Source organism: Piliocolobus tephrosceles, chromosome 5 (assembly GCF_002776525.5).
Source record: "Piliocolobus tephrosceles isolate RC106 chromosome 5, ASM277652v3, whole genome shotgun sequence".
Lineage (NCBI taxonomy): Eukaryota > Metazoa > Chordata > Mammalia > Primates > Cercopithecidae > Piliocolobus > Piliocolobus tephrosceles.
The window spans coordinates 61,380,469-61,395,845 of NC_045438.1; the positions used below are offsets into that span (position 1 = coordinate 61,380,469).

At 40.5% G+C, this 15,377-nt stretch overlaps 1 protein-coding gene across 5 annotated transcripts in view; it reads left to right on the plus strand.

The window, feature by feature from the left end:
* CDK19 (cyclin dependent kinase 19) overlaps positions 1-15,377 on the plus strand; it is a 218,374-nt gene that overhangs the window by 35,198 nt on the left and 167,799 nt on the right. For 2 of the 5 annotated variants that reach the window (XM_023206029.2, XM_023206027.2), the window contains exon 2: positions 6,306-6,367. The exons of the other annotated variants lie outside the window; for them this stretch is intronic. Coding sequence is in view for 1 of the 2 variants with exons in the window: in XM_023206027.2 (XP_023061795.1) it covers positions 6,306-6,367 (62 nt within the window). In the remaining variant the exon portion in view is untranslated. The remainder of the gene's footprint in view (positions 1-6,305; positions 6,368-15,377) is intronic. 5 annotated transcript variants of the gene reach the window in all.

Genomic DNA, 15,377 nt, shown 5'->3' on the forward strand with positions numbered 1-15,377 from the left:
TGAGATGGAGTCTCACTCTGTCGCCCAGGCTTGAGTGCAGTGGCACCATCTCAGCTCACTGCAGCCTCCGCCGCCTGGGTTCAAGTGATTCTCCTGTCTCAGGTTCCCAAGTAGCTGGGATTACAGACATGTGCCACCACACCCAGCTAATTTTTATATTTTTAGTAGAGACAGGGTTTTGCCATGTTGGCCAGGCTGGTCTTGAATCCCTGACCTCAGGTAATCTGCCTGCCTCCGCCTCCCAAAGGACTGGGATTATAGGTGTAAGCCATCGTGCCTGGCCTAATTTTTGTGTTTTTGTAGAGACAGGATTTCACCATGTTGACCAGGCTGGTCTCAAACTCCTGACCTCAGGTAATCCGCCCACCTCAGCCTCTCAAAGTGCTGGGATTACAGGTGTGAGCCACAGCGCCCAGTCTCCTTTAAGTGCTTGAGAATATGAGGTTTTAAAAAGTTTATTTATTTATTGTAGAGATGGGGTCTCACTATATTGCCCAGGCTGGCTGGCCTCAAACTCCTGAGTTCAAGTGATCCTTTTGCCTCAGCCTTCCACAGTGCTGGGATTACAGACGTGAGGCACTGTGCCCAGCCAAGGTTTCTGAAGTACTTAAGAATGACTATTTCTCTGAACTTCATTTATTCATCTAACATTTATTGAGTTCTTCTTTATGTCCTAGTCTAGACCTTGTGCTAAGGGCTATGGAAAGTCAAAGAGTTTACAAATGGTTTCCTATCCTCAAGGCCTTTCACTTTAATGACAGAGGTAGACCAAAACATCCCCACATTACATTATAGTTTCATAGAAAGGTAAGCACAAAGGAACATTGTCCATTCATATTTGGTGCACGAGTTTGTTGTTTGTATCTGTGTATAGGGTGAGTGCAGCAGGAAAGCTTTTTGGAGGAGCTGAGGCTTGAAGGATACATGGAGAAAGACTCTTGGGAAGGGCATTTATTCCAAATAGAGTGTATATACCTGTGCAAAGGCGGGGTGGTATTAGAAGCCTGTAATTGGTTCTTTATGGGTGGAAGTAAGGCTGCAGATATAAGCAGAGGTCGAAGGAATAATGAAAGGTCCTGTGTGCCAAGATAAGGATTTTGACGATTCTGATTTGTATTTTAGAAAGATGACTGATACAGCAGTGTAAAAGTGGGTATATTAGATGTAGGTTCATCTACAATACAAAACAGGTGGTCTCAACAAAATAGAGGTATATTTCTCACACTGAAGTCCAGTTTTGGCATGATGACTCTAGGATCATCAAAGACCTGAGTTCCTTCTGTCTGCTTGACTGTCCCTTGACACAGCTTCCATTACCCTTATTGTCCAGAATGACTGCTGGAGTGCCATCCACCATATCTGAGCTACAGACACACTTCTAGCTAAGTTCTGTTTAAGTAGCTATCTTGGAAGTGTCTCATCCAATGACTTCCACTTCTAGCTTATTGACCAGTCCTAGTAGCAAGCAAGGCTGGGAAATGTACACTTTTACCTGGATACATGCCACCCAGAATAAAACCATGGTCTGTTCCTAAGGAAGAAAGGGAGAATGAGTGTATACTAGGCAACCAGTAGTGTTTGCCACAAAGAGGATGGATAATGGAGGTAGGGAGAACAATTTAGTACAATTTACCCAAGTAGTAATACATGTGATTGTTTATACAAGACTGGTTTGGTTAATAATACAAGAATTGAAACTCTGTGGTAACTCTGACTAAAAGCCATTCTGCTGGGAAACCTAGAGGACTCAAGTGGTTATTTTGATAACAAAGCTGTTTTAGTGGGGCAAAAATTATACTTTAATAATTTTAACCTTTGAATTAAAAGACTTCCAATTAAACTTTTAGTAAAATTAAATCAGTACTAAAGAGGATTAATGTTTGTAAGAAAGACATTAATAGGAATTCCTTTTTAAAAAAGTGTATAGTATGATTTTTAAAAACTCTATGATAATATACATTAAACGGGTTTACAGTGTTTTTTTGGGAGATGAAATAATTTTGTTTTTCTTTTTGCAATTCCCTTTTTAGATTTTCTATACTTAGCATGTTACTTTTTAAAAAATTGTGATAAAATACACATAACAAGAAATTTACCATCTTAACTATTTTTAGGTATACAGTTCAGTGGCATTGAGTACATTCATATTGTGATACCATCACCACCATCCATCCACAGACCTCTTTCATCTTACAGATCTGAAACTCTGGACCTATTAAAGAATAAGTCCCCATTCTCCCCTTCGGAAGCCCAGCCCATGGCAACCACATTCTGCTTTCTGTCTCTATGAATTCGACTACTGTACCTACCTCGTGTACATAGGATCTATAGTGTTTGTCCTTTTGTGAGGGCTTATTTGACCTAGCATAATGCCTTCAAGCTTGTAGCATGTGTCAGAATTTCCCTCCTTTGTATGGCTAATATTCTGTTATATGTATATGCTACCAATTGTTTATCCGCTCATCTGTTAAGGGAAGCTTGGATTGCTTCCACATTTTGGCTACTGTGAAGAATCGTCCTACAAACATGGGTATAAAAGTATCTCCTTGAGTCCCTGCTTTTCGTTCTTTTGACTCCATACCCAGAAATGGAACTGCCGGATCATTATCATATGGTAATTCTGTGTTTACTTTTTTGATGAACCACTATACTATTTTCCATAGCAACTGCACCATTCTGTGCTCCCACCAACAGTACACAAGGCTTCCAGTTTTTCTGCATCCTCACCAACACTTGTTATTTTATATTTTTTTTAGTTTTTCCTTTTTTAGTTTTTTGATAGTAGCCGTCATAAGGTATGAGGTGGTATCTTATTGTATTGAGATTTTAAAGTTTACAAAATGTTTGAGTGAGTTGTGTAACCAAATGGCAGCAAGTTTGAAAAACAAATACTCAGTGTTGCTACTCTTACACCAATATTATTTGTTATTCGGATATATTGATTTTAAATTTTAAGGCCTTGTATTTTGAAAAAGTTCTAATTTTTCTTTTAGTTTCATATCACACATTTCTCATTTTGTTACGTATTTTATACGACATTTTAATTGGAATTTTCTGAGAAAATGTTGCATATGCTGAGGAATATATAGATGATTGAATACTTAAGAACACGTATAATTGTTTGGCTTCTTACATATGGATAGATGCCGGTTTGTATGATTTTAATTTCATAGGCTGGATGATGTGGTGACTAAGAACATGTTTCTGGGAGTGATCTGGGTTTGACTTGCCACTTCTGGCTGCATGCTTTTGGGCAAGTTTCTTAAATTCCCTTTGTCTCATTTCTTCGTCTTTAAAGTATAATAGCACCTATCTCAGAGTTGTGAAGACCAAATGAGTTAGTGCTTGTACAACTCTTAGAACTGTGCCTGGCACATCAAACATTCTATATAAGCCTTTGCTGCTATTATTGTTTTATTGGATAGGAATTTATCTCTTTGGTTTTCAGGATTATATGTAATATTCAAGTAGTCACTGTGTTTCAACATGGTATGTCAAATGCACATAACTTAGAATGTCACAAGCACTGCTTTGGAGGAGGGTGCAGTCTAGAAGGCTGTTTTGGGAATTAAGAGAAGATACAAATCAGGCTGGGCATATTGCTAAATTAGTAATTTGATATAATCATCTCTTGGGGACTGTGCTCTTCTGGCTGCCATTTAGCTTTGACAGCTAACTATTCTAGGCTCTTTTGGCCATCTCAGACTTTCGCTGTGCTTCTTCGGGCTTCCTCACACAGCTCCCCAGATTCTTTGGCTGGGCAAGGAATATTTTCTCTGGGGTTTTTTTTTTTTTTTTTTTTGAGACAGAGTTTTGCTCTTGTTGCCCAGGCTGGAGTGCAATGGCACGATCTTGGCTCACTGCAACCTCCACCTCCCAGGTTCAAGAGATTCACCTGTATCAGCCTCTCGAGCAGCTGGGATTACAGGTGCGTGCCACTGCGCCCAGCTGATTTTTGTATTTTTAGTAGAGATGGGGTTTTTGCCATGTTGGCCAGGCTGCTCTTGAACTCCTGACCTCAGGTGATCCACCAGCCTCAGCCTCCCAAAATGCTGGGATTACAGGCATGAGCTGCCGCGCCCGGCTCTTTTCTCTGGTTCTTAGTTAACAACTTTTGTTAAGTCACTAATTTAAATAGAATGCACTGGCTTAAATTTTTGCATAAAATAGCATTCTGTAATTTATAACATTTTTAAAAACCTTGTTTCACTGATATTCAATATAAATCTGAGAGATGGTGACGGTGTCCTCATTGAACAACCCAGGTTATACTGAGAGATTAAGTGCCTGATGTCACAAAGCACTTAAATGAGCTACCTTGGATTTGAACTCAAGTCACCTGGCTTCAGGGCCAATGTTTTAAAATACTGTTTTTTGCTTGACATGTCATCAGGTTTTAAGACAATACTTTGTTCCTTCTTTTCTAATTATTTGATGATACTTTTAAAGATTTCTAAATACTCCATAAAGATAATATGCCCCTCTCTTTTAAATTTAATAGCTGATAAAATTTATCTGATTCATTTTTCTCATATATTAGCTATATTTTGTAATCTTTTATCCCTATTACCAGAAAAGAATGAAATAAAATCAGAGATCTAAATATTTTACCCGATTAAATCCTTAATTTTTCTACGTGAATGTTTTCTGAAAAGCCTTTCATAGTTCATGATTATTTTTATTTTATGATATGGGAACAAGGTAGATTTCTCCCATACTGCCTAGTATATGTAGTACCTTGCGTATTTCAACATTACTGTCAGAATTAAATTAAATCTTGCCACCAGAATAGCTTTACAGTGCTACTTTCTCCTTTTTTCTTTTACGTTATCCTCTTCTAGGTCCGTTTTTAATTGTTTTTCTCTGATATTCCCAATAATTTCTGGTTCTAAGAAGAGAATGTACCTTGAGCTGCGGGGCCTGCCATACTTTATTTTGTGAAGTATATTTTTCCACCTAATTTATTTTTTCTTTTTCTTTTCTTTTTCTTTTTTTGAGATGGAGTCTCGCCCTGTTGCTAGGCTGGAGTGCAGTGGCGTGATCTTGGCTCACTGCAACCTCTGCCTCCTGGGTTCAAGCAATTTTCCTGCCTCAGCCTCCTGATTAGCTAGGACTACAGGCGCCTGCCACCACACCCAGCTAATTTTTGTATTTTTAGTAGAGACAGGGTTTCACCATGTTGACCAGGATGGTCTCGATCTCTTGACCTTGTGATCTGCCTGCCTTGGCCTCCTGAAGTGCTGGGATTACAGGTGTGAGCCACCACGCCCAGCCTATTTTTTATTTCTTTTGAGACAGGGTCTTGCTCTGTCACCCAGGCTGGAGTGTAGCAGTGTGATCAGGACTCACTACAGCCCCAACCTCCTGGGCTCAGGTGATCCTCCCACCTCAGCCTCCCAAGTAGCTGGGACTACAGGTGTGCACTGCCATGTCCAGCTAGTTTTTGTATTTTTAGTAGAGATGGGGTTTCGCCCTGTTGTCCACGCTGGTCTTGAACTCCTGGGTGCAAGCTATCCACCGGCCTTGGCTTCCCAAAGTGATGGAATTATAGGCAGTACCCACTGTGCCCAGTCTTTAATTTGTTTTATATTCTTTATATAATAGTCCCTTTATCTGTGGTTTTGCTTTCTGCTGTTTTAGTTACTGACTTGTGGTCTGAAAATATTAAATGGAAAATTCCAGAAATAAAGATTTCATGTTTTAAATTGTACCCATTTTGAGTAGTGTGATGAAATCTTGTGCTGTCCAGCACTGTCCTCCTCTGTCCCTTTGGGGACATGAATCATCCCTTTGTCCAGTATATCCATGCTATAGATACTACCTGTCACTTAGTAGTCATTTTAGTTATTAGATAAAAAATCAGTGTATGCAGGGCGTCTGGTACTATCCCAGATTTCCGGCAGCCACTGGGGGTCTTGGAACGTATCCTGCATGGATAAGGGGGAGCTACTGCATATGGATTGGCTCTCTCACATAATTTAAAAGGTTGAATTGTTACTTTCAGTGTATATAAATTCATACTTTATTGCTGCCTTAGTTTTTCCAGTAGTATAAATTGGTTCTTTTGGTAAGGATATAATTAGTTAAGACTCAACTTTTGGTCTTTTCATACAATAAGCTGCATTATATATAATGAATTGTGAATGTTACCTGTATATTGTTGATATGCTCATTGTCAAATCTAAAATCTGAGTTCCTTGGCAGATATGTAGACTTGTGATAGGCATTTGGCATTTTATGTTTTGGGCAGTGTAACTTTAAATCTACATAAACTTCTCTGCCTTTTGCCTCTGCTGTGTTCATAGATTCCAGGAGGCCTTCGTGTATGGACCTCAAGCGTTGGAGGTAGCAGACTTTTCAGCAGAAGGTAAAGCAGAGTATTGCCTTCTGGTGTCATTGTGTGTGTGTGCTGGGGTGGGTATGTGACAGGTGAAAGCTTTTCATAAGTGTAGTCACTAAGTAATTTATAATGATGCATTATATGATTCACTTTCATAAAATTTAAAACCAAGGTAATACCTGTACAGTTTTATTCAGTATTACTAAAATTCATAAAAAAATAGTAAAATTTAGATAGAACTAAAGACTCTAAATTTCACTTCTTTGCCATTAAGAAATAGGAGTGAGTAGGAAAACAGCATTAATATAATGTATGCTATATACCGTATAATTTTCTCAGACCTAGCTTTACTCTGGTTTCTTCTTGGAAGCTTGTCCAAGTCATTCATATGCTGCTCCTTTTACTGAAAAATTGCTTCACAATAGAGGGGCAGCCTAATTCATGACTCATGATTGGAAGATATGCATTCTTGCTATAGGTCCCATGCGCCAGAAATGTTAGTTTCCAATATGCTAGTTACCTGTCTCTTGATAACATTTTTTTTCTTTTCGTTTTTTTTTTTTTTGAGACAGAGTCTCCCTCTGTTGCCAGGCTGGAGTGCAGTGGTACGATCTTGGCTCACTGCAACCTCCACCTTCCAGGTTCAAGTGATTCTCCTGCCTCAGCCTCCCAAGTAGCTGGAACTACAGACATGCACCATCACGCCAAGCTAATTTTTGTATTTTTAGTAGAGATGGGGTTTCACCATATTGGCCAGAATGGTCTCGATCTCTTGACCTCGTGATCTGCCTGCAGTTAGTTCTCATCCCACACACTTGTAAAATATGTTTTTATAGAGACCTTTTTTTCTTTTTTTTTAAGAGACGGGGTTTCCCCATGTTGCCCAGGCTGGTCTTGAGCCCCTGGGCTCAAGCAATCTGCCCGCCCTAGCCTCCCAAATTGCTAAGATTATAGGCATCCTCCACCATGCCCTGCTGTGGAGACCTTCTTAATGAGTCTTTTTTTTTTTTTTTGGGGGGGGTGGGGGGACAGAGACTCAGTTTCCCAGCCTGGAGTGCAGTGGTGCCATCACAACTCATTGTGGCTTTGACCTCCCAGGCCCAAGCAATCCTTCCATTTCAGCCTCCCAAGTAGCTGGGACCACAGGCTCATGCTGCCACACCTGACTGATTTTTTAAGTTATTTGTAGAGACAGGGTCTTGCTTTATTGCTTAGGCTGGTCTGAAACCTGTGGCCTCAAACAGCCCTTCTGCCTCGGCCTCCCAAAATGTTGGGATTACAAGTATGAGCCACTGCCTGGTGGAGTCACTTTTTATGATATGACTAGAGATCAGAAATTCTGACATATGTACTTTACCTGGGTAATGCTGCTTTAAAAAAAAACAAAACAACATTTTGTCATTTATGTGCCAGATGTCATAGATGTTACTTTCTGCTTTCTGTAAATTTAACCATTTATGAACTTTCTTCACATGATACTTGAATAGAAAGGTTTTTTTTTTGAAAGAGTTCTATAGCAGCTAACAGTGTACTCTTAGAGTTAGTAATGTGGCTAGTTTTTAGATAGATTCTGAATGGGAATCAGAGGAATGGGCTTCTTATGGGCTTCTGGAAATTATAGTTGTTTAGATATCAAGTAAGTATGATATGGTTTGGCTCTGTGTCCCCACCCATATCTCCTCATCTTGAATTGTACTCCCATAATTCCCACGTGTTGTGGGAGGGACTTGATGGGAGATAATTTGAATCATGGGGGCGATTTCCCCCCTGCTGCTCTCATGGTAGTGAATAAGTCTCATGAGATCTGATGGTTTTATCAGGGGTTTCCACTTTTGGATCCTGCTCATTTTCTCTTGCTGCCGCCATGTAAGAAGTGCCTTTTGCCTTCCACTGTAATACTGAGGCCTCCCCAGCCATGTGGAACTGTAAGTCCAATTAAACCTTTTTTTCTTCCGAGTCTCAGGTATGTCTTTATCAACAGCATGAAAACAGACTAATACGGTAAATTGGTAACAGTAGAGTGGGGCACTGCTAAAAGATACCTGAAAATGTGGAAGTGACTTTGGCAGAGGTTGGAACAGTTTGAAGGGCTCAGAAGAAGACAGGAAAATGTGGGAAAGTTTGGAACTTCCTAGAGACTTGTTGAGTGGCTTTGCCCAAAATGCTGACAGCGATATGGACAAGGTCCAGGCTGAGGTGGCCTCAGATGGAGATGAGGAACTTGTTGGGAACTGGAGCAAAGGTGACTCTTGTTATGTTTTAGCAAAGAGACTGGTGGCATTTTGCCCCTGCCCTAGAGATTTGTGGAACTTTGAACTTGAGAGAGATGATTTAGGGTATCTGACAGAAGAAATTTCTAAGCAGCAAAGCATTCGAGAGGTGACTTGGAAGTTGTTAAAGGCATTCAGTTTTACAAGGGAAGCAGAGCATAAAAGGTTGGAAAATTTGCAGCCTGACAATGTTATAGAAAAGAAAAACCCAGAAAATGGGAGCCAGCTGTAGAAATTTGCATAAGTAAGGAGGAGCAGAATGTTGCTTCCCAAGACAATGGGGAAAATGTCTCCAGGGCATGTCAGATGTCTTCAAGGCAGCCTCTTCCATCACAGGCCTGGATGCCTAGGAGAAAATGGTTTTGTGGGCTGGGCCAAGGGTCCCTGTGCTGTTTGAAGTCTAGGGACTTGGTACCCTGCATCCCAGCCACTCCAGCTGTGACTAAAAGTGGTCAAGGTACAGTTCAGGCTGTTGCTTCAGAAGGTGGAAGCCCCAAGCCTTGGCAGGTTCCACATGGTGATGAGCCTGTGGGTGCACAGAAGTCAAGAATTGAGGTTTGGGAACCTCTGCCTAGATTTCAGAAGATGTATGGAAATGCTGGATGCCCAGGCAAAAGTTTGCTGCAGGGGCGAGGCCCTCATGGAGAACCTCTGCTAGGGCAGTGCAGCAGGGAAATGTGGGGTTGGAACCCCCACACAGAGCCTCTAGTGGTGCACTGGCTAGTGGAGCTGTGAGAAGACCTCCAGACACCAGAATGGTAGATCCACTGACAACTTGCACCACGCACCTGGAAAAACTGCAGACACTCAACACCAGCCTGTGAAAGTAGCCAGGAGGGGGGCTATACCCTGCAAAGCCACAGGGTTGGAGCTGCCCAAGACCATGGGGACCCACATCTCACATCAGTGTGACCTGGATGTGAGACTTGGAGTCAAAGGAGATCATTTTGGAGCTTTAAAATTTGACTGCTCTGCTGGATTTCGGATTTGTATGGACCTGTAACCCCTTTGTTTTGGCAATGTCTCCCCTTTGGAATGGCCTATAGTTACCCAATTCCTGTACCCCATTGTATCTAGGAAGTGACTAGTTTGCTTTTGATTTTACAGCCTCATAGGTGGAAGGGACTTACCTTGTCTTGGATGAGACTTTCGACTGTGGACTTTTGGGTTAATGCTGAAATGAGTTAAGACTTTGGGGGACTGTTGGGAAGGCATGATTGGTTTTGAAATGTAAGGACATGAGATTTGGAGGGGCCAGGAGTGGAATGATATGGTTTGGCTCTGTGTCCCCACCCAAATCTCATCTTGAATTCTATACCCATAATTCCCACGTGTTGTGGGATGGAGCCAGTGGGAGATATTTTGAATCATGGGAGCAGTTTCTCTCATACTATTCTTGTGGTAGTGCGTAAGTCTCATGAGATCTGATGGTTTTATCAGGGGTTTCTGCTTTTGCGTCCTTCTTATTTTCTCTTGCCGCCGCCATGTAAGAAGTGCCTTTCACCTCCTGCTATGATTCTGAGGCCTCCCCAGCCATGTGGAACTGTAAGTCCAATTAAACCTCTTTTTCTTCCCAATCTTGGGTATGTCTTTATCAGCAGCATGAAAACAGACTAATACAAAATAGCTGCATATTATATCTTCTCTTTAGGCTATACACCTTATGTGAAGTTGGATAGTATGTATTTGTGAAATCTCTACTGTGTGCCCAACACAGGAGCATACCATTTTACAATGAACCAAGTTTTGCTATTCTTTCACTTCCTCCTATTCAGAGAAGCTATTTTTCTTAACTAGAAGAGATAGGTGAATTTCAGGCTGTTTATTGAGGCAAGCTACAATTTTACTTCCCAAACCCTTCTTTATCCATTCATCTCTTGAAGGATGTTTAGGTTGATTCCTTATCTTCAGTATTGTGAATAGTGCTGCAGTAAACATAGGAGAGCAGCTATCTCTTTGACATACTGATTCTCTTTACTTTGGATGTATAACAAGTAGTGGGATTGCAGGATCATATGATATTTCTATTTTTAGTTTTTTGAGGAATGTTCATACTGTTTTCCATAATGGCTGTACTAATTTAAATTCTCACCAACAGTGTATACGAGTTCCCCTTTCTCTGCATCCTTGCCAACATTTGTTATTTTCTCTTTTTGATAATAGCCATTTTAAACTGGTGTGAGATGATATATATCATTGGGGTTTTGCATTTCTCTGATAATGAGTGATGTTGAACATTTTTCATATACCTGTTGGTCATTTGTATATCTTTCCTTGAGAAATGTCTATTCAGATCATTTATCTATTTTTTAATTGGATTTGGGTGTTAAGTTGTTCAATTCTCCCCTTCCCTTTCTTCCACTCCCTTCCCCTCCCCTCCTCATCTTTGTCTTTTTTTTTTTTTTTTTTTTTGAGACGGAATCCTGCTCTGTCACCAGGCTGGAGTGCAGTGGTGTGATCTCGGCTCACTGCAGCTTCCGCCTCCCAGGTTCACGCCATTCTCCTGTCTCAGCCTCCTGAGTAGCTGGGACTACAGGCATGTGCCACCACGCCCAGCTAAATTTTTGTATTTTTAGTAGAGACAGGGTTTCACCATGTTGTTGGGCAGGGTGGTCTCAGTCTTCTGACCTCATGATCCACCCGCCTTGGCCTCCCAACATGCTGGAATTACAGATATGAGCCACTGCGTCTGACCTCTCCTCTTCTTTTTGTTGATATGGAGTCTTACTCTGTCACCCAGGCTGGAGTGCAGTGGCATGATCATAGCTAATTGCAGCCTCAACCTCCAGGGCTCAAGTGATCCTTCTTCCTAAAATGTCAAAATTTTTAAATTTTTTTGTAGAGACATGGTCCTGCTATGTTGCCTAGGCTTGTCTCAAACTCCTAGATTCAAGCAATTCTCCCACCTCAGCCTTCCAAAGTGTTGAGATTATAGGTCTGAGCCACCGTGCCTGGCTCTTTTTATTTTCTTTAAAATGTCTTTCACAGAGCCTAAGTTTTTCATTTTAGTCAAGTCCCACTTCTCAAATTAAAAAAAATATGAATTGTATTTTAGTATTGTATTTAAAAGGCATTGTAAACCCAAGGTCATCTAGGTTTTCTTCTATTTTATTCCCTAAAATAATTAATTAATTAATTAACTTATGCATGCAACAGAGTCTTGCTCTGTCGCTCAGTCTGGAGTACAGTGGCACAATTTAGGCTCACTGCAACCACTGACTCCTGAGTTCAAGCAATTCTCCTCCCTCAGCCTCCCGAGTAGCTGGGATTATAGGTGCCCGCCACCACGCCCAGCAAATTTTTGTATTTTTAGTAGAGATGAGGTTTTGCCATGTCGGCCAGGGTAGTCTTGAACTTCTGACCTCAAGTGATCCACCCGTCTCAGCCTCCCAAAGTACTGGTATTGGAGGCGTGAGCCACCGCACCTGACCTTCTCTAAAAATTTTATAGTTTTCCATTTTAAGTCAGCAGTCCATTTCGAGTTAATTTTTTTGCAGGGTGTAAGGTCTGTGTCTAGATTCTTTTTTTTTTTTTTTTTTAGCATGTACACGTCCAGTTGTTCTAGCACGGTATGTTGAAACAACTTCTTTCTCCATTGCTGCTCTTTGTTCCTTTGTCAACGAACACCTGAGTCTATTTGTGTGAGTCTATTTCTGAGCTCTCTATTCTGTTCCATTGATCGATTTGTCTTTTCTGTCACCAGTATCACACCGTCCTGATTACTGTGGCTTTATAATAACTCTCGGAAGTTGGGTAGTATCAGTCTTCCAACTTTGTTCTTCTCCTTCAGTATTGCATTGGTATTCTGGGTCTTTTGTCTTTCCACATGAGCTTTAGAACCTGTTTGTCAATGTCCACAAAGCCGTTGGCTGGGATTTTGTTTGGGATTATGTTGTATCTAGAGATTAAGTTAGAAAGAATTGAGCTCTTGACAATATTGAGTCTTCTTAAACTTATATGTGGAATATCTCTCCACTTATTTAGATCTTTTTTGATTTCTTTTATCACAGTTTTATAGTTTAAGTTTTCCTCATATATATCTTATACTTTTGTTAGATTTGTACCTAATATTTCTTTTTTGGGTTGCTAATGTGAATGGTATTGTATTTGTAATTTCCAACTCCAATTTTTTATTGCTGGTGTATAATAAAACAATTGACGTTTTATATTAATCTTGGACCCTGCAATCTTGCTATAATTGTTTATTAGGCCGGGCGCGGTGGCTCAAGCCTGTAATCCCAGCACTTTGGGAGGCTGAGACGGGTGGATCAAAGGTCAGGAGATCAAGACCATCCTGGCTAACATGGTGAAACCCCGTCTCTACTAAAAAGTACAAAAAACTAGCCGGGCGAGATGGTGGGTGCCTGTAGTCCCAGCTACTCCGGAGGCTGAGGCAGGAGAATGGCTTAAACCCGGGAGGCGGAGCTTGCAGTGAGCTGAGATCCGGCCACTGCACTCCAGCCTGGGCCACAGAGCAAGACTCCGTTTCAAAAAGAAAAAAAAAATGTTTATTAGTTCCAGGAGTTTTTTTTTGTTGATTCTTTGGGATTTTCTTCACAGACAATTATGTCATCTGTGAAAAAGTTTTATTTTTTCCTTTCCAATCTGTATACCTCTTATTTCCTTTTCTTGTCTTATATTAGCTAAGACTTGCAGTCTATGTTGATTAAGAGCAGTGAGAGCAGGCCAGGCATGGCGGCTTATGCCTGTAATCCCAGCACTTTGGGAGGCTGAGGTGGGCAGATCACCTGAGATTGGGAGTTTGAGACCAGCCTGACTAACATGGAGAAATCCCTTCTCTACTAAAAATGCAAAATTAGTTGGGTGCAGTGGCTCATGCCTGTAATCTCAGCTACTTGGGAGGCTGAGGCAGGAGAATCGCTTGAATTCTGGAGGTGGAGATTGCAGTAAGCTGAGATTGCACCATTGTACTCCAGCCTGGGCAACAGGAGTGAAACTCCATCTCAGAAATAAAATAAGAGTGGTGAGAGCAGACATCTTTGCTTTGTTCCTGATGTTAGGGGGAACCATTTAATTTCTCTCCACGAGTTATAATAATCTCAATAGATTATCCTATTTGGTAGTATAAAAAACGTCAGGTACTGCTTATATCAGATCGTAGGAGGACTCCATGCTCCTCGCCTGCATTCCTTTACTTTGCCTTAACTTTTATGAGAAAGATGGGATTAAATGGATGGTCATAAAAGTATTTTAAATGATGGGATTCAGGCAGTTTTAATATATAATACCTTCTATTTTCTTTAGTTTCTCTACTCTGAACTTCTGGAGGGCAAAGACTATACCTCAGCATATTGTTGCAAGCCTTGTAGTGCCCAATATGTATCACAGTGCACATAACTATTTGTTGAATGTAAAACCTAATTCTAGAATCTTACCGTAAACCTCTATCTTATTTGAAAAGGCAGATAGCCAGTGAAATCAGTCATCTAATCAGTTAATCAATTCGTCAAATATTTGATTGTTAGCTCCAAGGTATTACATTGGCTAAAAAGATACACATGATAATGATACATCCTCTCTGGAAACTTATTATTCATATAAGAAATGTTAATTTAAAGTGCTGTGTTCCATTTTTACTGATATGTATTTGCCAGAAACTCATACTCCTGTATCTCTTCCTAAGTATTCTAATTGAAATGTCTATGTGTGAACTTCTTCCATAGTCCCTAAAAGGTTTACAATTTTGTTGGAGGAATTGACGTTTAATGAGCCTATAATAGGTGCTAGACACTGTGCTAGGTACTTTATGTATTCTCCTTTATCTCATTCATCTTCAAAGCTGTTGAATAAGGTAAATATTCTTAATTTACAGATGCAAAAACTGATAATATGAGGGTATAAGTAACCCATTCACTGTGTGACTTCATGGGGTAGGTATATGAGTCCATAGCCCAAGTTATTTATGTCACTCACTATGGAAAAGCTACCATACGAAGTGGTATATGATGAATGCTACTTGTATAGTGCATACACATGCGTGGTGAATGCAGAGAAGAGAGCTTTGATCTCAGGCTTGGGTGTTCACAAAATTTCTGGAAAGCTTAATCTTATCTGATAAGAAGAATAGGAGGAAAGAGAGATCAGGGAGATCAGTCAGTGAGAAGAAGACTGAGGGCCAAAAACAGTGAATATTTTGTGATTGACAATATACAAATTTCTACTATGGCAATAAAATACACTAGAACAAATTTTGTCTTTTATTTTAAATAAAGACCCTTCTCCATTTTTCTCTTAAACAAAATAATTTTTCCCTAATTTGCTTATGGGGTATTGGTTATTGCCGAGACCACCTTGGTCGGGGACACCCTAACCCAGTGGCGCTAGAGTAATTAAAGACACACACACAGAAATATAGAAGTGTGAAGTGGGAAATCAGGGGTCTCACAGCCTTCAGAGCTGACAGCCCTGAACAGAGATTTACCTACATGTTTATTAACAGTAAGCCAGTCATTAGCATTGTTTCTACAGATATTAGATTAACTAAAAGTATCCTTTATGAGAAACGAAGGGATGGGCCCAGTTAAAGGAATAGGTTGGGTTAGTTAACTGCAGCAGGAGCATGTCCTTAAGGCACAGATCGCTCATGCTATTGTTTGTAGCTTAAGAATGCCTTTAAGCAGTTTTCTGCCCTGGGCGGGCGAGGTGTTCCTTGCCCTCATTCCAGTAAACCCACCACCTTGCAGCGTGGGCGTTATGGCCGTCATGAACATGTCATAGTGCTGTAGATATTTTGTTTATGGCCAGTT